The sequence below is a fragment of the Motacilla alba genome, chromosome 12 (assembly GCF_015832195.1).
Source record: "Motacilla alba alba isolate MOTALB_02 chromosome 12, Motacilla_alba_V1.0_pri, whole genome shotgun sequence".
NCBI classification, from domain to species: Eukaryota; Metazoa; Chordata; class Aves; order Passeriformes; family Motacillidae; genus Motacilla; species Motacilla alba.
This window is the reverse complement of record NC_052027.1, coordinates 7,034,570-7,057,050: the sequence shown is the minus strand read 5'-3', so window position 1 is coordinate 7,057,050 and position 22,481 is coordinate 7,034,570. Positions and strand designations below refer to the sequence as shown.

Below are 22,481 nucleotides of genomic sequence, written 5' to 3'. Positions count from 1 at the left end.
GAAGATGAAAGAAGTCAGAGGAAGTAAGAGACAGAACAGGTAGAATTGTATCGAAAGTGAGAGGCGGAGGCAATTAGTGTTTTGTGAGTCATCACCGAGCCATCCTGCCCCCAGAAAGGCTGACTCAGCAATGTCAGTGGGGAAAAAAAATCAGAGTTTTCTCTTGGAGATGCCATTCCAGATCAAAAAGGTTTTGATTAGTGAAACTGGATTTTCTGTCACTGATCCTCCCCTGCCTTAAAGAGATTTTTCAGATGTATCATGTAAAGTCAGCATCCACCCTAACCACTGCAGGGCTTGGCTCCCTCACTTCTCTTGCCTGTCACAGCTCCTCTTCCCAGGTCTGAATCATGGTCTATTTTGGGGCCCTTTGCACAACAGAGATCTCGGTTGTTTTGACAGAGGTGAGGTGGCCACAAGAGGCACCAATTACTGCACATCCTCTTAGAGACCAAGGAAATCTAAAAGGAAAAGCAAGTGAATAAAAATAACTTGATGGAAGAAGGTTTCTGTGATCTTGTATCCCTGACAAGTGCCTGGCCACAAAAGCACTGCTGGGAAGGTACAAGTGGGGTGTTAATGTATGAACATTTTTTTTTCTGGCTTATGATTCAGGACTAAGATGCAGTCAGGAAAACAGAGAATAGAAAAGGAAAATGGTCTCAGTTGCTTTACTGTGTTTTGTAAAGGGTGGTGGTTGTTGATGGTGAGACTGGGCTGTGTTGACAGTGGACAGTCAGAGGGGCAGGGGTGGGCAGCATCTCAAAGTCTGAATCTTGGTAGAAATATTCCCTAAGTTATTTCCTCTTTGGTACGCCCAGGACTGTGAGCTGCTACTTGCAACACCACATGTTGTCCACTCTGTGCTTCAGGGCTGCTGGGGAGGGGAAGAAAACTCTGCTATAAAGACAGTAAAGTCAGGAAACTGCCCATTGGCGTTAGGATGTCTCTCGTGTGTTCAGATTTCATCAGGCTTTGCTGGCTTTACGCTGGAAAGGCGATTCAGCACTCCTCATCTCTGCAACCTGGGCAGACTTGGTTTTTGTTTTCATCCCATCACTACTACAATGACAGGGAGTAAAATCTCTGAGGCAAATAACTGGCATTATTTTCATCAACCACTGATGAAAAGGTTGTGCCTACGTGTTTGGGCACATTTAATCAGGACCAGCAAAAGCAAAAAGTCATCCAATCCTCCAATGACCATTAATCCATCTTGTGATTTCTGCTGTGGGTACTTTGTTTTCATCTGGGGAATTAACTTTTTATTTAGCCAAATATAGTTATGGCTGCTGCTCCCATTGGCTTGCTGTTGCACACATTAATTGCCCTTGAGCAGAGGAATGTCTCCCAGAAGGCTTAATCCTTTCTCAGCACCAGATCATCAGTTCTTTAATTGCTGCTGGCTTCGTCCCCTTCACTCAGCCTGTGCAGGGCAGAATAACGTGATCCCTCATTGGGCTCCACGTCCCCACTGATGTGAATCTGGGCCATGCAACAGGACCTGCCAAAATGACCCCTCCATGGATCCTCTTTCTTTTTCTGAATCAGAAATTAAAATTATTGCAGAAAAAAATTCTGTCACAGGAGGTTCCAGACAGAACTATAAATCTATTAGCTCAGTCACTGATAAACAGTCATGAGTATAAAGTTAGGGCTTAGGTTGCTTAAACCAGGGCATGCAGACTTTTTCTTTGATCCAAATTGTGTATTTCTGCTGCAGCTTAATTTTAAAAGCCTTTAATGTAGAAGCACAGTGTGGCTTGCAGCCATATGGGCTAACAGCCACAGGCAGCTCTGCGCCAGACAATTTGATGCAAGGAATTTGTGAATGTCCACAGGTATCCCATGGGCTTAGTACTGAGGATAAGACCTGTTTTCTGCTGCCTGGACTGTAAGAATTCAAGAATCAAATTGTTTCTCATGTTATCCTTTTTCAGTTGTTGCCATGGCAAAACCCCAGAAGGGTAGGGGAGGGTTGTACCAAACCACTGGAACACAAACTTTCTCTGGGGTTGATTAAAAGATGTGTTCATGTGCTCAGTCTCACCTTGGCACTCGCAGGGTTCTCCCCACAGCTGCCAGTTACTCACAGGTATCAATGTGCATCAGGAATGAGGCAGAGCAAATGTATTCATCTTTATTCAGATAACAGTACCCATTTTCTGTGCTTCACCTGCTGCTCTATGGGATGTTTTCCAGGTTGCATCAAGTGAATTTTGAGGCTCCCACTTGTGAAGGCAAGCGCCGGGAAACGCTCGCCTTGATCGGGGACTTCTCCTCTTCGGCGGAGTTCTTCGTCACCATCGCGGTCTTCGCCTTCCTCTACTCGCTGGCTGCCACTGTGGTTTACATCTTCTTCCAGAACAAGTACCGTGAAAACAACAGAGGGCCTTTAATTGTAAGTGTTTGCAGCATTTGCAGTGTTTTCAGGCGTAGTCTTCACCTCTTGCTTTTTCGGTTGTTGAGGTTGTGGCATGGTCTGGGAGATCCAGGTGTCCTGCTGCCCAAAGCATCTCTGCATTCACCTGCTTTTTTGTCTGAATGGCGATGCAATATTTTAACCAAAGGTAATGGAGGCTGTGTGCAGGAGGAGTTTAGTCCTGTATGTACTTGTGAAATTCTGGGCTTCTCTCCCACTGCCCACAGTGGTGATGATCACACAAATGATGAACACGAAGCTGAGTGGTAGCAGGATTGAGATCTCAGCCCAATGATAGCAGAGCTTCATTGATGGGGAAAAAAGGGAAGAGGAGATCATCAGAGATTGGCTCTGTTGGACGTGGTGGAAGCTTCCAGCAGCTTCTCACAGAAGCCACCCCTGTGGTCCTCTCCTGCTACCAAAAACCAGACTGTGCCAAACCAACACACTGGGACCTTTCTTGTCCTAGAAAATGGTGTGGGAATGTAAGGAAATCCTCACAGAGGAGACAAAGAACAGGCAAAATAAAGGGGTCCTTGCAGAAAGAGTAAATAAATAGTGCCTTGCTTCTTCTTGGTATCAAGTGAGATCTCAAACTGTTTCATCAAAGGATTTGTTACAGAATTCTTCCATCTTAATTTTCTTGCAGAAAATAATTCCTACTTTTGACCAACCACATTATCCTCAGCAGCAATAGGAAAAGGAAAGAGAAACAATGGTATTAATATGTCACATCATGATGTGGCCACTTGCCTTTGTCCAGGACTTTCCTGAAACAGCTGCTGCAGTTGTGTCTGTCACAGGATGCAAGGCACAATCTGCTATAGCATTAACATCACGTTGACTTAATTTGTTCTGTGTAATGGATTGGAATTGAATCCACAGGTTAAATGTAACCAGTGTCTGTTACCAAAGCCTCTGTTTGCAATTTCACAGTATTTAAACCAAGGCTATATGACCTTATTTTTTCAGAATATAAAGATGCTTTTGAGTTTGTCCTACAGCAAAAGCAGCTCCTGCTGGTGAGTGGTTCTGGGAATGGCTGAGGGTTATGGTCAGGTTATGTCTGACAGGAGGAGAGTCCCATCTTCCCCAGCCAAATGCTGTGCAAATCCCATGCACTGCAAGCTCTGTTGTATTTGGTATTTTTAGAAAAAAAAAAAACCAACTTTTTTTCCTGGAGCACATCCTTGCTGGTGTCCCTGGACACTGTCCAGTGCAATGATTGCAGCACCACAGCCTGGCTGAGAGCAGGTGTGAGTCCCTCTGTGCAGTGGAGTTGTAGGGAAAATGCAGAGCCCCAGCTGGAGAAAAGGCTGGCAGCTGTAGCCAGGAGGAATTCAGTGGTCAAGAAAAAAGAAAACTTGGAGTGAAAAGGAGCTTCTTAGGGCTGCAGTGCTCACCTAAGGGATGTCACATGCTCTGTGAAGGAGGCAGGCAATGTATCCTCCAGCTCCAGGCAGATGCTGCTCTGAACTGACGTGTATCAGATCAGATGTGTGAGCGTGTCTCATCCCTGAGAGTGTTCCTTCCAAAGAAAAGTGCTGCAGAAATCTGTGGTGCAGCACGTGTTGGTGCAGGAGGCAGGGCAGCCCTCGTTCTGTTTCTTCACCAGGCAGGATCAGTGCCTTGTCCAGACTACCAGTTTTTCTCTCTTTGTGAAGAGTTTGAAGATGATAGTTTCATCCATCCTTACTTTCTGCTGCAGTGCCTGATCACAATTTCATGGTTAAAACCATTCCTGTTTTAAGCCTTGTACTTCCTCTTGGCTTCATATTTTCTCAGTCTGGGATGACATCTGCCTTTAAGCAGCACTCTCTCAGAGCTGCCTTTTTCTCCTGACAAATTTTCAGGATTTGAAAAATGAGTATGACAGGAGAAGTCAAGAGAGGAAAAAGCCCCTTTCAATTGAAATTTTATAATATTTTTTCAAAAGGCCCCTGCAGAGGCAGTCAGAACACTGCCAATGCATTACCAAATTGCAGAAGCCTGGCTGGGTGCAGAAGATACAATTGTAAGGAATTTAATGACCATTAAGTCACAAGAAACTTGCAGGGAAAATTTCATTCACAAATGTTTCAAGTTTACTTTGTTTATACAGATACAGGAAAATGAACTGCACGTGCTGAGATCTCAGCAAAGCGTCACTTTAACTGGGGAAAAATATTTTAGCATTCAGCATGGAGTGAGGCATGATAGCAAGGAAATATTTCCAGTGGGAGAAGCAGATAAGTGCTCCCTGTCTGTTTGGATGGCAGGGGGGTGTTTATTCACTATGCAGTAAACCATTTCTGTTGCTGACATTGCCAGTCAGGTTTTGGGGATAAAAGTCTTCCTTTTGGTCACACAGAGCCCTGGTTGTGTTACTCATCCATTCCCACAGGGAATGATGAGTCCTTGCACTACACACCCTCTGCTTCCCCTGCTGGCTCCCTGAGGGATCCTCTGAGGGGGTTCATACACATAGATGAGCCTAAGAGAGGACCTTGGATTCCCAGTTTCTGAAGGAACAAGGAGCAGGGTGCCAGGGATTCAGTACCTCATAGAAACATGGTGTGTGTTTCTGAGCTCTGCAAACCACAGCTGTGATTTTCATTCCACTGTGAACTCCCACATGGTGCACGTGTGCAGCAAGGAGCTGGGGTCTCACCTTGGTGGGTACAACGAGGGCAAGGCTGCTTCTCAAGTGACTGATTAGTGCTCAAGAGCCAGAAACTTTTAAAAGAAATTAATTGGAGGTGGTGACTTGGATTTTAAAGAATGTGATGTGCAAAATGCCACCAGTTTTCAGTACATCCCCATCTCTCAGACCAAACCAACCTCAGTTGGTTTCCACTTGTTTAACACCACATGCCTGGGGAGGCACTGCTGGTTTGTGATAAGAGCAGAGATGTTGATGCTCTGCTTCAGGTCTGTACATTTGGAGCTTCTTGCAAGCAGAGAGTAACCAACCCAGCTGTGCTGAAATTGTAGGGGATCAGGGATAGGATGCTTCCATATGTCTCTCAGAAAAGAAAGAGTAGTCACAGTCAATGTGTACCAGTCACCATCACTCAGGCTTCTTACTTTTCCTATGGTTTCTTTTCCCCATATGTGTTTCGTTTAAAATCCACATGCTGACAACCCTGTGTGCCTTCAGGTTTGTCTCTGGGAAGTTACAGCTTGGCCATGAGGAGCCACATGCAGTCATGTATAAAAGTAAATCCCTTTATCAATATTCCAGTCAATTAATATAAATGCATACAATTATTCAGCCAAGAAAGGTGGCTGACATAGCCCTGAGAAGAGGTATTTCATTTTTATAGTGATTACTTGCTAATCTCATTCTTATGGTGCATAAAGATGTTTATATCTTAAGAAGATGAGATCTTTCCTTTGCATCTGGAGTCCCATGAATAATCACATTATGCAAAAAGGCATTTGGTTCCTTACATATGTTGCAGATGGAGTGAGTTAAGTACACTGGTCTGCTCCTTGGACACCTCTTTGATTAAAAATGTTGTGCTTCCTCACCAGTGTCCAATTGTCTAAAAAATAGACAGGAAAATAATAAAGAGCCATCTATAAAAACAAAGACTGAATCCTTTACAGTTGAAAAATGAAATTAGGAAGAACCTGAATATTTCTCTGCATTTCAAAGAGCTGTTTCAGCCTGCTCTTGTCATCTCCTTTTAAAGCACAAGCCAGGGTGACCTTGCTGTACATGCTGGAGCCTCCCAAAAGGCTCTGCACTTCCCTGTGAAGCAAGCTTGCAAGGCCTTACACGAAGCATGTAATTCTTTCAAAGCTTCATTCGGCAGAAAATCTGGGGTGGGACCTTGTTCAAACCAAAAAAGAGCTAAAATGCCACTGTGGGAAGGCGTTTGCTGCCTGCAGCAATCTGCTGTTGGCCGCTTTCCCGGCTGGGACCAGGGCTGTGCCTCTTGCTGGGGTAGTTCCTGAATTTCTAGGGTGGTTGTGACTGTGAAAGCAAATCCTCTGAGTGGTTTGCCTCTGCTGGGTAAAGAAATCTCCCTCTGTTGCTGCGTGGCTGGCCATGAAACCTGTTGGCAGTGCTAGACAGGCTCTGACTCGGAGGGTTCGTGGACCTCAGCACTTGAGGAGCTGCTCCCTTGGAGGCTGTAAATGCTTGACAGGGTTTTCACAAATGGGAAGGTTTTGTAGCATGAGCCCTGCATGGAAGTCAGTTACAAGGCAGCAGCTGCAGCTCTGTGAGGGAGGAGGGATGCCAGGAGCACTCTGGCCAGGCCAGAGCTGAGGCTTTGCCTGTTTCCAGCCGTGGCAGCCCAAGCCCATCCTGCCTGACTTGGCTGGGAGGGAGAGCAGGGCACAGAGTGCACGCAGGGACATGTGTGTCACAGCCTTCAGGGGCTGATGAAGCCACTGACCAGCTTGCAGCAGATGAAACACGTCCCCTTTCTGTGTGAACGAGCCGCTTCTGCAGAGGCTCTTGGCTGGGTGAGGTTGTGCCAGACACTGGGCAATCCAAAACTGTGCTCAGGAGGCTTCAGTGACTGTAAGTGACTATAAATGCCCCTTTCAAAGAGGGGCATTTTGCAAAAAACAGTAAGTAGCTTGATAGCAAGGAGAAATATTTCAATTGTTATAAAAAGAAAAAGCATTCACAGTTCTATTCTAAAATGTGTAATATATAAAATTGTTCCAAGTAGACATTTTTGGCAAACTCAGTAATAACAAGTTTCAACTTGAAAAAGGCAGCAAGAATTTTTTTTTTCTTTTTGCACATACTTCAGGATCTTAAAAAGTCCCTCCTTGTATATTTGGAGTATTTTAAATTTCAGTTTTTGCCTTTCTTTACGTGTTCGTGTTTTCCTTCTTTCCCAAAGGCATCTGTAGGCAGAGCAAAGTATCTCAGCTGAGATCTGAGAGAGAAACTTGGTAATTAGGAGTGTAGTGTAATCGTACAACAGTACACACTCAAGAGATCTGGACATCATTTTAAGAGAGCAACTACAAAAGATTACTTTGTTCCAAAGGAAAAAAAGACTCACCCATGCTATAGGGATATTAAACATTGAAATGCAAGATTTGTTTTAGTATGTTTTGGTATGCAGGCACTCTGGCCTTAATTACCAAGGAGAAATTCCCCAGATAGACATTAAGCCACAGAACAGCTTAGCTTGAAATTCACTTTTATTTTCAGCATGTCATTATCTTGTAACTCTGTTCCACCCAGAGCTGTGAAAATGTTCAGCCAGCAATGCAAACCCACTTGAAAACAAGAGAGGCTCAAGTTCCAGCCAAAGCTGAAGGTTTGCAAAGATTCAACACAAAGAGGAAGATGCAAGTTCACTCTAGTCATAGACTCATACATTTTGCTCCTTGCATTGTACAGAGGAGGCAGAAAAAGTCCTCTGAGAGCCTTGAGTCTGGCCATGTAGCCCTGATGAGAGAACGTGCTGAAAAAATCCCGGTGTTCCATTTGCCTTTCAGTCCTGTCCCCCTGGCCAGCTGTTGGCCAGCTGTTGGCCAGGCTGTGTGGTTTCCTCTTTGAGTCTCACCATGCCATCTTTCACTTCTGGGTCTGTGTGTTTCTTGCACCCAACCACACTTTACAGTTTTTGGGAGTTCTTCTATACAAGAGCTGATCCTGATAGCCCAAGAGCAAGAACCCTTTCCCCAAGGCTCTGACCTGCTCTGAAATAGGGGAGTTTGTAGCACAGAGGGCAGGGTTTTAGACTTTGTGAACAGCCTGCCACAGGGGAGCAGAGGAAGTCAGGAGAAGGGTGAAGCATGGGGTGTGATGGGAAAGACAAGACCTGAGAAATAACATGAAGTACTTCATGCCTTTGGGGCCATCCCCTCAACTGCACAGTGCCATGGGATCCTCTGGAAGGAGTTACAGCCCAGGACATGGGCTACACCAGCAGTCAGAATCTGCATCATGCAGATGAAGTAATTTGTGCAATGAGCCTCTCCAACATGGGGTCAGGGCCTGTAAGCTCAACAGCAGGTCTGTACCCCTGCTGCTGTCACCTGCTTCAAGAACTTTGCTTGCTTTTAAAATTTCTCTCTTTTTAGCAAGTTTGATCTCCTGTGTTGCATTAGTTTTAGTCAGTTTGTCTCTGTTTGCATCAAATTTCTACCTGCTGTTATGCATTTCTTCAATTGACACTGCCAGTGCACTGATTACAGAGCTGGGTTTAGTTTGCTTCAAGTGTGGTGGCACTGGGAGAGAGTTGCTTGGCATTTGGAAAATACATTCCCCAAAACTCTGCTGTGTCCTCCTCTCTTGTGTCCGTCCAAAACTGCATGGGGGCTTGGCATCTGGGTTGATAGCATGTCAAACCTCGCAGCAAATAAAGAGCATCTCCCATCATCATCCACTGCTCAGCAGACATCTCTTGTTTCTACCAGCTGGAATTTTTAGGGAATGTTTGCAATGGAACTGTTGCCTCTAAGAATCTCTTTCTCATTCACTGCTAAGACATATGAGATACAATAATTTCTTTTGCTGGAAATCTCCCTGAGAAGAAGAATTACTCTGGGCTATATGCCTGTGCCCACACGGAGTCCCTTTGGGTGTTAAGGGAGTTGTCAGCTCCCGGGCTTCACGCTTTTCAAGAGAGCCCATTTGGGCGGCATGAAGGAGGTCAGAGGAACTCAGAGCTCGGTGGCAGACACAGGCCTGCAGAAAACAAATTGTTAAAAGAGAAGGATGTATCCTTTGGGAAAGCATCCAAGCACAGTTAATTCAATCCCATCTGCGTCAGTGGAGACATCCTTTGTTCGAGGCTCCCTTTATTGGCTGGTGCCTCGCCCGTCCTGCCGGGGGCTCGCGCCCTCCACCCCTGCGCTGCCACGGAGAGCTCCTTCCCCAAATGTCAGGTGTGCTTGTAGATGAGAATGGTGCTTCCTAGGGATTGCTTATTTCTTTGAGAAGCAACCTGAAACACTGGGTTCTTAATGAGTGTTTTCCCTTCCTTCCAGCACACCTTTATTTTGCAAGGGGGAAGGGGAAGCAGCCCCATGGGAGGTGGGATATCAAGACGCAGCGATGCAGTTAGTGGTATGTTAGACTTTGGCACCTCTGCCATCTGTTGTGGGCTGACAGATGGGATGAAATATGACAGCAGAAAGGCTCTTCTGTTTTAGCAAGACACAAGAAAGCTTGAAAAATCACACCTCCTCCCTCCTTTCCCCCCAAACCCACACAACAACAGTGTCACTTGGCCACTTGTTCTGGCTAAGACAAGGAGAAGTTTATGCCTGTGCATGCTCCCGAGAGTCTTTCGAGGGGAAAGTGAGCAGAGTGGATCAGAGCAGAGCTGCTGGAACCTGGAGGGACCACCCCACCTTCTCCCCTCTTTTCACATGGATGGGAATTAGGAACCTAATTTGCTTTACCAGGCCAGGGAGGAGTCTCTGCTTGGCAAGTCTCGCTGTTTACTTGCTCACTCATGGTAATTAGTGGCTGCATGGCTTATGCAGCAGGGACATTTGGCCTTACCTGTGGCTGGTGAGAAAACTCCTCATCTGGTACCTGAGGATTAGCCAATTTCAGGTTTTCCCTAAGACAGAAACACTTTCTATTGGAAACCCACCCCGACTGTCTGTAGGGCAATCCCAGGGCAAGACCCAGCCCTCAGGAGGGCCCAGCTTCTTTACAGGCGTGTGTTATTTTGTAATTCATCCCAATACATCGGCCTGGTGCTGTGAACAGCCACATTTTCAAGGCAGCTCAGCATCCTGGGAACCAGCCATGTGTTTGTGGGAATCTTGCCTCGAGGCCAAAGGTGCCAATGTCAGCCAAGGGGCTCTGCCCCATTAGGCGTGTCAAGCACTTCTGAAAATTAGCTCTGTGGGTGATGACAGTAACACAACCTTCCACTAAGTAACAAGCTCTTGGTATTTCTCTCCTCTGACATAAGCTTTTAGTTTTCTGGTGATTTTTAATATTTTTTCCTTTCCAATGGACACACCAGTATAATGCTTCTAACTAATTTGTCTTTTAGGATTTCATTGTGACAGTGGTCTTCTCATTCTTGTGGCTAGTGAGCTCATCTGCTTGGGCTAAAGGACTGTCAGATGTAAAGGTTGCAACTGACCCTGATGAAGTGCTGCTGCTGATGTCTGCCTGCAAACAGCAGTCCAACAAATGCTTGCCTGTTCGCAGCCCTGTTATGTCAAGCCTCAACACTTCGGTTGTAAGTGACTTTTATTACTGCTCTCCACCCTTACCTTGCAGTGTATTTTCATCTTTTACCCCGTGTATTGACCTAAATTGACTGGTGTAAACCAGTTAGCTGACATGATTTAATTGGAAGTGCAGTCTTGCTGCAGGGAAAGGCAGGCTGTGACTCACAGCAGCTCTGCCATGGAGCAGCAGCAGGGTGAGTGTGCAGGGTTGGGATGGGGAAAAGGCAAAGTGGCTGTCCAAGTGCATTGGTTGCCCTTCTGCTTTTAATTTGCTCACTGCAATTCTTTTGCATAGGGGTCTGCATGCTCCTTTAGAAGGAAGTGTTTGTGCCTTACAGATTCTTCTAAAAATCCTCAAAAAAACAACATAAAATTGGACTTCAACACATTAAAAAAAAAAAGAAACAAATACAAAAAAATCCCTCTGGGCCATCTGACCAATTAAGAGCTCTCTTTTTAATTAGTTTCTTTCAATTTTATCTTACCACCATTTCTTTAAACTAGATTATGTTTTTAAACAAAAAAAATTTTTTGCTCTAAAAACTCGACCTTTATTTTGAAAACAAAAAGCAAAGCAGACACCTTGTGAGCTACAGCTAAGGGAGGTGAATTTGGGAATTTGCTCCAAAGCTGAGAAAATTTTCCAGCGGGTTTTGGGAGAATCAGAGAATCATTTAGGTTGGAAAAGATCTCTAAGATTATGGAGTCCAACCACTAAGCCAGCACTGCCAAGTCCAGCACTAAACCATATCCCCAATGCCACATCTACACTTACCCCACAGATGGTGCCCTGGGCAGCCTGTTCCAGTGCTTGACAATAGTTTCAGTGAAGAGATTTTTCCTAATAACCAATCTGAGCCTCCTCTTGCACAACTTGAGGCCGTTTCCTCTTGTCCTTGGGAAGGAGGGGTGGGATCAGCTTTGCCTTTCCTCAGGACCATGTGGGCTCCATAACATTAGGTTGAGCTGCGAGACTGTGGCTGCTGGTGACGAGCTCCTCTTCTTCCCACCCAGGTCTTTGGCTACTTGAACTTTATCCTCTGGGCAGGCAACATTTGGTTTGTGTTTAAGGAGACGGGCTGGCACTCCTCAGGCCAGCGGCACCCTGCAGACACCATGGAGAAGCAGCCCGGTGGCTACAACCAAGGGGGCTACAACCAAGACAGCTATGGGCCAGCTGGTGGCTACAACCAGCCGGGCTCCTATGGCCAGGTGGGTGAATATGGCCAGTCCCAGAGCTATGGGCAGAGCGGGCCAACCTCCTTCGCTAATCAAATTTAGGGTTCACGCAGCGCAAGCTCTTGCATCCCTCGCAAGTAGAGAGTTTAACAGGTCTCAAGTTTCAGTGGCACCAGATTTTTAAGGGTTCTACATAAATTAATACTACAACACGGTGTTTAATGTCCATTGAAGGTCTAAGCCCACCTCCTTTGGCAGATGGGAGGTGGCCAGTGGGCTGGAGTTGGCCTTTCTTTCCCTGACTAGCCAGACACAGGGGATGTGCTCCTCGCCGGTGACCTGGAGTTGCTGTTGTAGTACGTACTGTAGAGATAACTTTATGGTAGTTTTGTATGTGTTGAGATGGTAGAAGCTTTTTGTAGCCTCAAGTCTGTAGTATTTAATATGCATTATATAATTGAATTTCCTTCTGCATTTTGGTGAAAAACGGAAGTGTTTTACTATGATTTCTACAGATTATTCTGTATATCCATGCATGTAACATTGCACCTAAATTTTCAGAACTGCCTGTCTGTGACTCTTCAGAGAGTTTGTTTTGGTTATATCTTTTTGTTTCAAGATTTTACTATTATTTCAGTTAACTGAGTCATCCATCTGTAATTTAGTGCATGGATAAGCAGTTTCATACTACCAAATGTCTGGACTGTGTAAATGGAACTTCTCGACTTCTGCCACTACATTTTGTTAAATGTCTGTTTAAAAGAAGTATGCATCTTTTATATATTTTGCAGAGTTGAATATATGGCTTACCCAAGTTCTGAATGCTTTGTAACTAAACTGTTTTTCCTTGAAATGGCATTCAGTAGTATATATGGTACCTGACCAATGTTTATTCCATTTAACTCAGCTAAGTATTCCTTCTATAAATCACTATTTCTATGGATGTTTTGTGAATCTTTTAACGTGAGCTGTGGAGAATAAGGACCAAGTAACTGTGTTATATGTTTACAAAGGTATTTATTTAACTAAGATAACAGAGGTGCAGATATCAGTATACAAAATCACGTGGAAACGCCCTGTTGCTTGATACAGCAACATGAAAACCACACGTATTATTGTGACCTTACAAAGCATAAATATTCCTTTATGCCCTTTGATGAGAAGAAAGCCTTTCTGTCCGTGCTGTTTCAAGATTGTTAGATATCCCTCTGTTAGATTGCTGCTCTGAGCGTTAGCTTGGTGCTAATGGAGAATGTAACTGGATTGACCAAATAACCCAGGCTCAGAGGAGCTCGTCCTGAAAGAGCCAGAGCCAGACTTGTAGCCTGTTTGGATCCCTCCCTGGGAAATTCAACCCTCCCTCACCACTGCAAATGGGATGCATTGACACAAATGAAAGCCTGAAGCACAATGTACTAATCAAAACTGATCATCTGCATTTCTAGATCAAAGTGTATCAGTATATAATCTTATTGTATGAGCTGTAATGTTGAAAGCATCTTAGCTTAAAACAGCTTAGTCTCTTCTATGATTGTTGTAACCAATTTATGGCTACTCAGTGGATGAATCTATATTGTGATATCTATTTGACCCTAATAAAGTTATTGCATACAATGCATGTTTTCAGAGTATGTTAATATTGAAAATGTCACTGCCAAATAACGAAGACAACTATTAAAGAAAAATAACTATTCCTGTGCCTGACCTTATTGGTCATATTCTTACTGTTTTCCCACACTTTTATGGGGATTGTTTTAATGTACAGTGGAGTACGACACTTCTGCAGACACCTGTCATTAAAGGTCAGTATCACGAGTTTTTAAAAAAATTAAAAGTGTGCAGTTTAATACCTGCCTGCCTCTTTACCTCTCTTTCCACTGTCAGTAGGACTAGCCCAGTACTGTGCTAGCCATCCCAGTTGTGAGGATTGCTGGAAAGCTATGTGTGAGTTGTAGAGAACACAAACTGGAATATCTAAATGTCCTCCTATTCCAAATGAGGGCGAAATACAATTTTCTGGGTTAATGAAAAATGTTTTTTTGGCTCTTGGTTAATTTGTTTGGGGTTTTTTGATTTATGTGATTTTTTTGTTGTTTTTTGGGGTTGTTTGTTTGGGGGAGGTTTGTTTTTTTTTTTGATTGGTTCATTGGTTTTCTTCTTTTAAGTTTGGAAAAACATTAGACATTTCCAAGTCAGGAGAAAGTAAAATCTGTGTGTGTGGTAGGGGGTGTGATAGGATGTGTGCTCTTCATACCCTCTCCCACATATGCCTGCTTCTACTATTTTTTTTGTTATTTTTGTTCTTTTAATTGTCCCTTTCTATCAGTTGATGAGGAATATCCCAAACTGAGCTCCCATATCTAAGCTTCTCCACTAGAAATAGTTTTTGTATCAACTAGCTTTCTCTTCATGAACTTTTCCACCCAAATCAGCAGGGTCCCATTCCTAAACTTTTCTGTCCAAAGCTGAGGGATGGAAATTGGTTTTGTTTTGGTTTATTCCTGCATTTCAAACCAGATAAAATTCTTGTGTAACCATGTGAGCACAGGACTGCAGCTTTCTGGAGTTCACAGCCCTGGAGAAAGGGCAGTTTCTGATACAAGGCTTAGAGCAGAATTAAGTTTATGTCATATTTTGGGTACTATTTGTGCAACTCCGGGTCTAAGGTTTTCTCATGAAGGGCAGAACTGGTGGAAGAGTTAACAAAAAGTAGTGTAAGAGGCACATATTTTTATGGAAGACTTGCCCTTGCTTTACCCAGCTGGCCAGATCTTTACAGGTATCTCAGCTCCTTGCTGCTGTACAGAACAGTTGAGCCAGTTGTTTCCCTTTGGGGACTGTAATCTTCACTCTGAATTAGGAGGGAAGAAAAATCTCTTCATCTATAGCTTCTCAGGTTAATAAAGTATGGCAGCAGCAAAAGTGAAAACAAAAATGATGCATGCACTTGTCTGTGTTATGTAAGAAAATGTATTTGAATGTTTCCTCTGTCTTCCTCTAGATTTGAGTCTTATCACATCCTTTTGCAGTTGCTGAGAAACTGAAAGTTTATTTCAGCTGGGGATGGTGACTGCATAGCCAAGGGTTGAGCAACTTAGGAAAAAGACTGTATTTGATGTTACCTGGGTTTAAGACAAATAGTGAAGTAAACTCAAGCATCCTTTGTGAAACTGCTGCTGGCAGCCTCATTGCTTCCCTGCTTCATCATTAGAGTATCTCTGCCAGTTAGTAAAATAACTAGGTCAGCCTGGGAGAGAAAAAACATGTTCCTTGATCTTTGTGCTGTCCCTCCTGTTTTCCCATGTGTTTCTCTTTATAGCCCATTTCTCAGCTACCCAAGTTAGGAGCATATTTGCATTATCAAGTGTGAAGCTGTGGGGGAGAGGCAGGTACATCTGGTGAGTGTGGTGGGGAGGGGAGAGCACAGGACTTTCTCTCCAGGTGCCTCAGAGGCCAAGGAAGGGCCATGTTCACCTGCTGGTTTGGGTTTCCCCCATTGCCCTTGGAGCATCAATGCTCCAGCTCTGCAAAATGCATCCCCTCCCCTGGGTACCACGGGCTCTGCAGCCTGCTTCACTTCCTGCCCAGCACATCAAGGAGACAGGGATGAGTTCAGATGCAAACACAGCCCACAGGGCTCTGTCCTGGCTCTATGGGGTGTATTTTTTTTTGTGTGATATTTTTCCTGATGACCAAATCTCCTCCATTGTGGCCATTGAGCTGCACATAACAGAGCCTCAGTGATGGCTAAGACATGGAGAAAGTTTGTGCTCTTGTTGCATGATTCATGTTGCAATTGCCTGACCTGATTAGATTAATTATTTCAAATCTTCATATGCTCTCAAATTGAAAGATCAATCCAGGCTGTAGCCCTGAATCAATCTTGGCTGAAACTGTGATGTGCTGTTATAAGAGGCAGTGGCATCAACATGCACTGCAGCTCCCTGTAGTCTGCTCCTTACAATATCTCCAGAGTTTCACAGTTAATATGACAGACAGATTAAGAACTACTGATTAAAAACTGCCACTGTATTATTTAATCCTTTTTTGAAAAAGTTCTTCTCATTATGCCATATCATGTCACAAGCAATTAGTCCTTTGTCCACTATTTTAAGATAGATTTGAGTCAAAATTCCTTATGTATGTGAATGGATGGTCTACTTAGCTAGTGCTCTTCCTAACTTCAGTATTCTTTTTTAGGATTTCTTTTTATTCCCTACTTCTGCTAAACCCAAGAGCGTTTCCTTTTGGAATTCTCTAACATCAGCAATAATTTATATTTTGCTATTAATATATCTGGTGCTGATTATCCCATCATTTGTCAATGACATCTATCCTTATTATGAAGACCTTAGCATTTTGATATGAAATTTTAACAGTTCAGTGGGGAGGCATCCTGTTTGTTGCATTTACTTCCTGTTCTTACATTTTATTGTTTTGTCCCCCATTAGATTCTAGGTTTTTAAGAATATAGCTGCCTTTCTGAAATCTTAATGTCCAATAATAAAACATTTCTCAGAGGGAAAATTACTTGGCTGTAGTATTTTCAGGATTAAAGTTCATCTGGGTTCCATCTCCCCTGCCATGGGCAGGGGCAGCTTCACTATCCCAGGTTGCTCCAAGCCCCATCCAACCTGGCCTCGGACACTTCCAGGGATGGGACAGCCCCAGCTTCTCTGGGTGAGGAATTCAAGCTATTACCTGCCTGGGTGCAAGGTAGCAGCTCTTCTCCTGCAGCTGCTGAAGGGTTTGCTGGTGAAATGCAGCCTGAGAGGTCAGGAGGTGTGAGTGTGTCTCCCGTTTCAGGTATTCCCTCCTGCCTGTGTCCCTGGGATCCAGCCCTCCCCTGCCCTGCCCTGCCCAGGGCCATCTCTAAGGGAGTCAGGGCTCTGTCACACGCACACATTTCACAACATCAGCCTTCTGAAATGCAAAAAGCATTTCCTTAAAAAAGGGGGGGAAACTCCAGGAAAATACCAAAAGTGAAGCAGAGGCTGTGGCTTTTTGCAGTGGCAATTATTTTAAGTGAACTGCCTGTAAAGATTTTGCAGTTTGAAGTGGCAGGTTGCGTATTTTGCACAGACAGGATTGTTAATGTGTGAAACATGCTAAAAATTGACCAATAAAGGCACCTGGATATTTCAAACATAAATAGTGTGCACCAAAATAGCTACAGAGCAGATGGCCTGGCTCCACACACACCTTGCTGACCAGAATACTCGAGCAACACACAGCCAAAATCTCAGTCTTCAAAGCTGATCATCTGCAAAGGCAAGGGTTATCCTCATGCTACCCTTATCTGTCAGGCACAAACGCTCCTGCACACACTAATTAGTGTATCCTGGAAGGATAATGAACCCCAGCTTTGTCTGAACTTGCTACCACCCCAGCAAAGCAAATCACCTGTTCTAGAGCTCAGGTTCTCAAAAGTCGGTGAGATTGAAACAACTGTGAGCTGAAATCTGATCTACAGTGGAAAGATCCCAAAACACAGAGGGCTGGGTTTGCCAGCCCGCTCACAGTACTGCCTGCCACTCATGGACAGACAACTGAGTCTGTTTCTCACTCTCATTTTTTACCTTGGACACTAAGACCAAACATCCCCATTCCACATACTGACTAGAATGTAATGCTTTTCATGCCTCCTTGTATGGTTCAACAGATGTGAAAGGGAATTATCACTTCAACACGATATCAAGACTCTCTCTTTTTTTTTTTTTTTTTTTTTAGCTGATGGCAGATTACTCAGCCTGAATTCTTGTTTAATTTTAGTGTGTTAATTGATGGAATAATGAGCATTGATTATATGTGTTTTGGCTTCGTCATTGCAATTACAGGCTCTGTTTTATTCATGAGCCAGTCCTAAAGAATGCACTAGAGATCTAAGACAGCTTAAACCTCTCAGAAAAAGGCTCTGAATTGTTTGAGTAATGACACTCTTAGATGGAAAATTAAAGGTTCTCTTTTCCCATGCTTTTTAAGATAATTAAAATCCAGGAACGGTAAGGTGGTGAACATCCTTATTCATTAGCCTTCAGTAATTTAGCTTCTACTAAATGAGGAAAACATTTTAATTCTCTAGGCCATCTGTTGCAGTCTCCTTTGTGCGTCCCGTTACATAAAGTCTCATCATGGATAGTTTTAACGTCAGCCTTGTATCCTTGCACCAGGAACGATGAGCTGGATGAGGTAGTTGAAGTCACCACCTATTAACAGACCACCCTGGAATTAAAGTGGCTGCTTTGTCTTTTAACTTGAACCGATCCTGTCTAGACACCTCTAGGCGAAGGATCCGCAGAGAGGAGCCCGTGCATGGAGATAGGCAGTGTGACAAGCTGTGTTTTCTAATAGCAATATCCATGCCAATAAATAACAAAGTTCACTGGAGCCCTTCCAGTTCTGCTAATGTGCGACTGCTCTGCCATATGGCTCCGAGCTGCCTTTGGAAGCAGCACTCTCTGCTCGGGTGGGAAGCACAGCCCAGGCTCCCTGCTGGGTGCTGCCTTGGAGGAGGTTTGGAGGCAGAGCCGGTCTCTTTGCACTGAGACAGGGAAATAGAATAAATATAAGAGTAGGAGTGTGCTCACCTAGGATAAATGCTGGGTCAGGAACCGGGAAATGCTTGGATTCCGACTCTGGCTGCAGGAAAAACTCACTTTATAGCTTGGGGCAAGTTACATTATCCCACAGCAGGAATGTTTCTCATTAAAATGATAATTTGTATAGATGAATGGATGCAGTGTGGAAGTTATTCCTGACACAAAGTTACATCCCCACAGGTCTAAGAGGATCCAGGTTCCACTATGAGTTGGGTTTGTTTCTGTCAAATTCCCCTGTAAAATTCAAGCCCCACTGCTTGCCAGCCCAGCAGCTTCCAGGGGCTGCTGTAGACCAGAGTATTTCACTGGCTCCAGGATGCCCAGGTAGTGTTTGCATTATTGATAGGCATGGCTACAAGCAGGCTGCTTGCACGGGGCAGAGCTTCCATCCACCTGCTTGCTGTTACCCCGTTGCTTGGAGATCACAAACACCCTGGCCTGGCGATGTGTGGCTGCAGAACCAGTGTTCCCAGTAAGAAGCAGTACTCAGTCAGTCAGCCAGCTCCTGCTTCCACCAAAAAAGGCCCTCCAGCTGCTGCAGGCATGCCCAAGGGGTAAGTCTTCTCTTTGTTGTGGCATCTGGGTGATCTGCCATTTGTGTTGAAGCTCATTTTCTGGGTGTGTTTGTCTCTATCACATGCTCTGTAATTAGCTTCCAGCAATTCAGCACAAGGTAAGCAGGTTTTAGGTTTTGATTGAAAGCAGGGGGGTGATTCTCACAAATGTGAGTCCTGCTGGAAATAAAAGCTGTGTGCCTGCTCCAAACTGAGAGCGTTGGTGAGGAGGGGATGGCAGACCCCTCTCTACTTTCCTGGGAATGGGAATAAAACTGAGAAACCTCTGGGACCTCTTTCATGTTCATAAAGAAATTACATGAAGTGTGTTGCAATGTCCCTCACTTAAAAGTAGTAATCAGCTTTAATAACAACTCCAGGCCACTCACTTAGGTGAGGGATTAGAAGCTGTGTGATGTTCTTGTGCTTCTTGTAGAGGCCATTTTCCTTTCCCCTGTGAAGGAAAGACACTGTCCCTTGGGAAGCCCTGAGTTCCTGGGTGATTAAATAAAACAGAAATGAGCAAGCTCATTCATGGAGAAATTCAATACCCGACACAATTTACCAAGTGATAATTGTGCCTCTCTGCTTTCTCACCACCAGTGTACCCATAGCCAAGCAGCTGGCATCAATAAAAGGTAAGGGGAGCCCTTCATTGCCCCTTTGGGGTTCAGGTCCTTCACAGCCCATGTGCAGCAAGTTCTGGCAGTGTCACAGGGCTTGCAGAGGCCGTGCAGATCCTCAGCTGGTGCAAGTCAAGAGGGTCTCATGGGTCCCCGTGCCTTGTGCTCCTGTGTTGTCACATTGCCTCTTGTTCTTGCCTTTTCATAAAAAATCACAGCATAAATCATCTGTGTGAGCCCTGCTAGCAGAGGCTTGTGAGCATCAGTATTTCAGAGTCATGCCCAAGGGGGGATGAATGCAGCCCAGATCCCAAGGCTGCCATAATGCTGAAGTGCAGCACTGCTGCTCAGACACGGACGCTCCTGTGCAGCCAGGGGCCAAAGGGGCCACGTTTTCCCTGATGCAGGTCTCTGGGAGTGCAAATGCATCCAGGAGATGGACACCATGGCCTGTCCCCGTGGTGTGGCAGGTCCTTGCTGGGTGCCCATGGTCAGGATAGGCCAGGTGGGTCTCAAGCCCATGCTGGGTCACAGCCCTAGCTCTGAAGGAAACCTCCCTTCAGGGTGTGATTGCATGGGATATGAGGCATGTTGCTGGCCCATTCCAAATAAAATCTGGGCCAGATCCTCTGTGGGTATAAACAGGTTCAGTCTCATTAACTTTAATGAAGCTACACAGATTTCCACCCACCCAGGATGGTTTTAACAGATTCCTTTCAATTATATCTCAAAAGCCTTTTTTTCTTTTTTTTTTCTTTTTTTTTTTTTTTTTGGATAAACTTTTCCTCCCTCCAGCTCTGAGAAAAGGCTCAGACCTTGAGAAGGCTTTTGCTACAGCAGCTTTGGTGTATAACAATTATGCTGACCCTGAGAGCAAGCTCAGCAAATCTGAAACCAAGAGCTTACTGCAATCCCAGTTTTGGCATTTCATACAGGTGAGTGGGTGGCACTGGGACAGCCCTGGACAGTCCTGGACACTTTGGGTGCAGGAATGGCAGCTCAGGCTCTCTCCTGCAGCTTGGCAAGCATCAGTCCCTGGGGTAAGCCCAAGTGAGACTTCAGGGATTTGGTACAAATTCTGTGACTGAGTTGCTTCATGTTGAGCCTGTGTCTAACAGAGGGCCAGAGGAGGGGGACAGCAACAAACCACAGCTGACTCCTGCTTGACTGTGTTTAAAGAAAACAGAACAATTGCAAAAAAACCCCAACCAACCAACTAACTTAAAACCCTAGGATGATGACAAGAGGCTGGTTTTATGAAGAGAAGAAACTCATGGCATTTCATGAGGTGTTTGGTGGTTTGGCAGAGCCCTGGGAGCCAGCCCAGTGCCACAGAGCCGTGTTCACTGCTGTCACTGGTGGGGATCCTGGGACACAGGGGCAGAAAGCCCTCACCCACCTGGCTGGGTATGGTGCAAACCATCATAGCAGCACTTGTGGCCGTAAACTTCCCACAGGGTTTTTTCCGCCTCCCTAAATTAAAAAAAAAAAAAAAAAAAACAAAGCAAGATAATTACAAAGTAGTAGTAGGAAAAGCTCTATAGGACTAAGAAAAAAGAGATCAAAAAAGTAAATGAGAGAGGTAATACCTTTACTTCCAAAAATATCAAAATCACATGACTCGTTGGGGAGGGGAAATTGGCACCACATTAGAAACTAGGCACGTTATTGAAAAAGAATTGAAAATATTACTGAAAGCAATTAAGCTTGGGATCCTGAGATGGTTTGGAAATTATTAAGCAAAAAAAAACTAACCTGGAACTCTAGCAAGGCTTTTTCATTAGGAAATATAAATAATAGATTTGTTACAGAATTTTAATAATTCATTCGAACAGGAATGCCCAAGAGGACCAAGAGTAGCAGTATGAAAGTAATGCCTGTAAAATCAACAGTTTCTGAGACCTTCACAATACGTTTTTGTATATATTTGAATATTAAATTTAATAGGGTTGGTCAGTTGGTTGTTTCCTCCTCCCAGTTTTATCAAGACACAGGACTCCCTTTTTTTCCCCAGCAGTTACCAGCTATGTCATCATCACTGTCAGATTTTCAGTCATAAGTGTCTTTTAGACATAAAGTAATATTCTGGATTCTTATAGAAACTTTGAGGACTGGTTGTTCTCCTTTCTGACTGCAATAATATTTCTGTTTGAATTTCTTTGGATACCTTTTGAAAAGCAAATATGAATATTGACATAACAGCCTGAATGGGAAAATTAAAAATACATTCATGTTTACATAAGTAGATGTCTTTTTTTTTCTAATGATGCAATAAAAAAGAAACTTCATGCTTTTTCTTTTTCTTTTTTTTTTTTTTTAATTTAAAATCCTCTGTAGGGTCAAGAAAACAAACCAAAATACCAGGAAATAATTTCTTCCTTGGATGAGGAGTCAGAGAACAAAATTAATTTTGAAGACTTCATGATCTTGTTAGTCAGTCTCACTCTAATGTCTGACCTGCTGCAGGAGATCAAAAATGTGAAAACCACAAAATGATCTGTGATTTTAAAGAAGAAATGGCCTGGCACCACATGAGGAAAGCATGAGTGAGGTACACAGAGATACCACCGTGTGCCTGGATACCCTGTGCTGGTCCCTTTAAAATGGAATAAAGTTGTGTCCAAACCTGGCTGGACTTACTCCTCTCTTGAACCATCCATGAAGTCAGTGCTCAGGGATTTGTGTCCTCTCCACTCGTGCTGTGGGACAGTGAGTGACTGGCTCCTGCTGGGGGCAAGACCAGTTAACAGCTGGGGACAACCCCCAGCCCAGTTTAATGCCAGGGAAAGGCAGCCCGGGCTCTCCCAGACCTCTCCACCCTCTCCCTATGGTAGTGTGGGACATGATGGAGAGACAGCTGCCAAAATGTGCAGCTGCCAAAATGTGGAGCTTCCCTGGAGTCAGGGCTGCCCAGCTCCCTGGGCTCTCCCAGTCACCCCAGGGG

General features: G+C 44.3%; 2 protein-coding genes across 3 annotated transcripts in view; both read left to right on the top strand.

Annotated features, from left to right (window-relative positions):
* Window positions 1–13,454, top strand: part of SYNPR (synaptoporin) — a 101,483-nt gene extending 88,029 nt beyond the window's left edge. For both annotated transcript variants that reach the window (XM_038149051.1, XM_038149052.1), the window contains 3 exons: window positions 2,203–2,401; window positions 10,399–10,590; window positions 11,597–13,454. In XM_038149051.1, coding sequence (XP_038004979.1) covers window positions 2,203–2,401; window positions 10,399–10,590; window positions 11,597–11,863 — 658 coding nt within the window. In that variant the 3' untranslated portion in view covers window positions 11,864–13,454. The remainder of the gene's footprint in view (window positions 1–2,202; window positions 2,402–10,398; window positions 10,591–11,596) is intronic.
* Window positions 13,455–17,520: 4,066 nt separating this feature from the next.
* SNTN (sentan, cilia apical structure protein) lies at window positions 17,521–22,211 on the top strand. The gene is made up of 4 exons (XM_038149230.1): window positions 17,521–18,914; window positions 19,518–19,552; window positions 20,333–20,472; window positions 21,875–22,211. The coding sequence occupies exons 1-4, from the start codon at window positions 18,709–18,711 to the stop codon at window positions 22,031–22,033; spliced, it is 540 nt and encodes a 179-aa protein (XP_038005158.1). The 5' UTR covers window positions 17,521–18,708; the 3' UTR covers window positions 22,034–22,211.
* The last annotated feature ends 270 nt before the right edge of the window (window positions 22,212–22,481 follow it).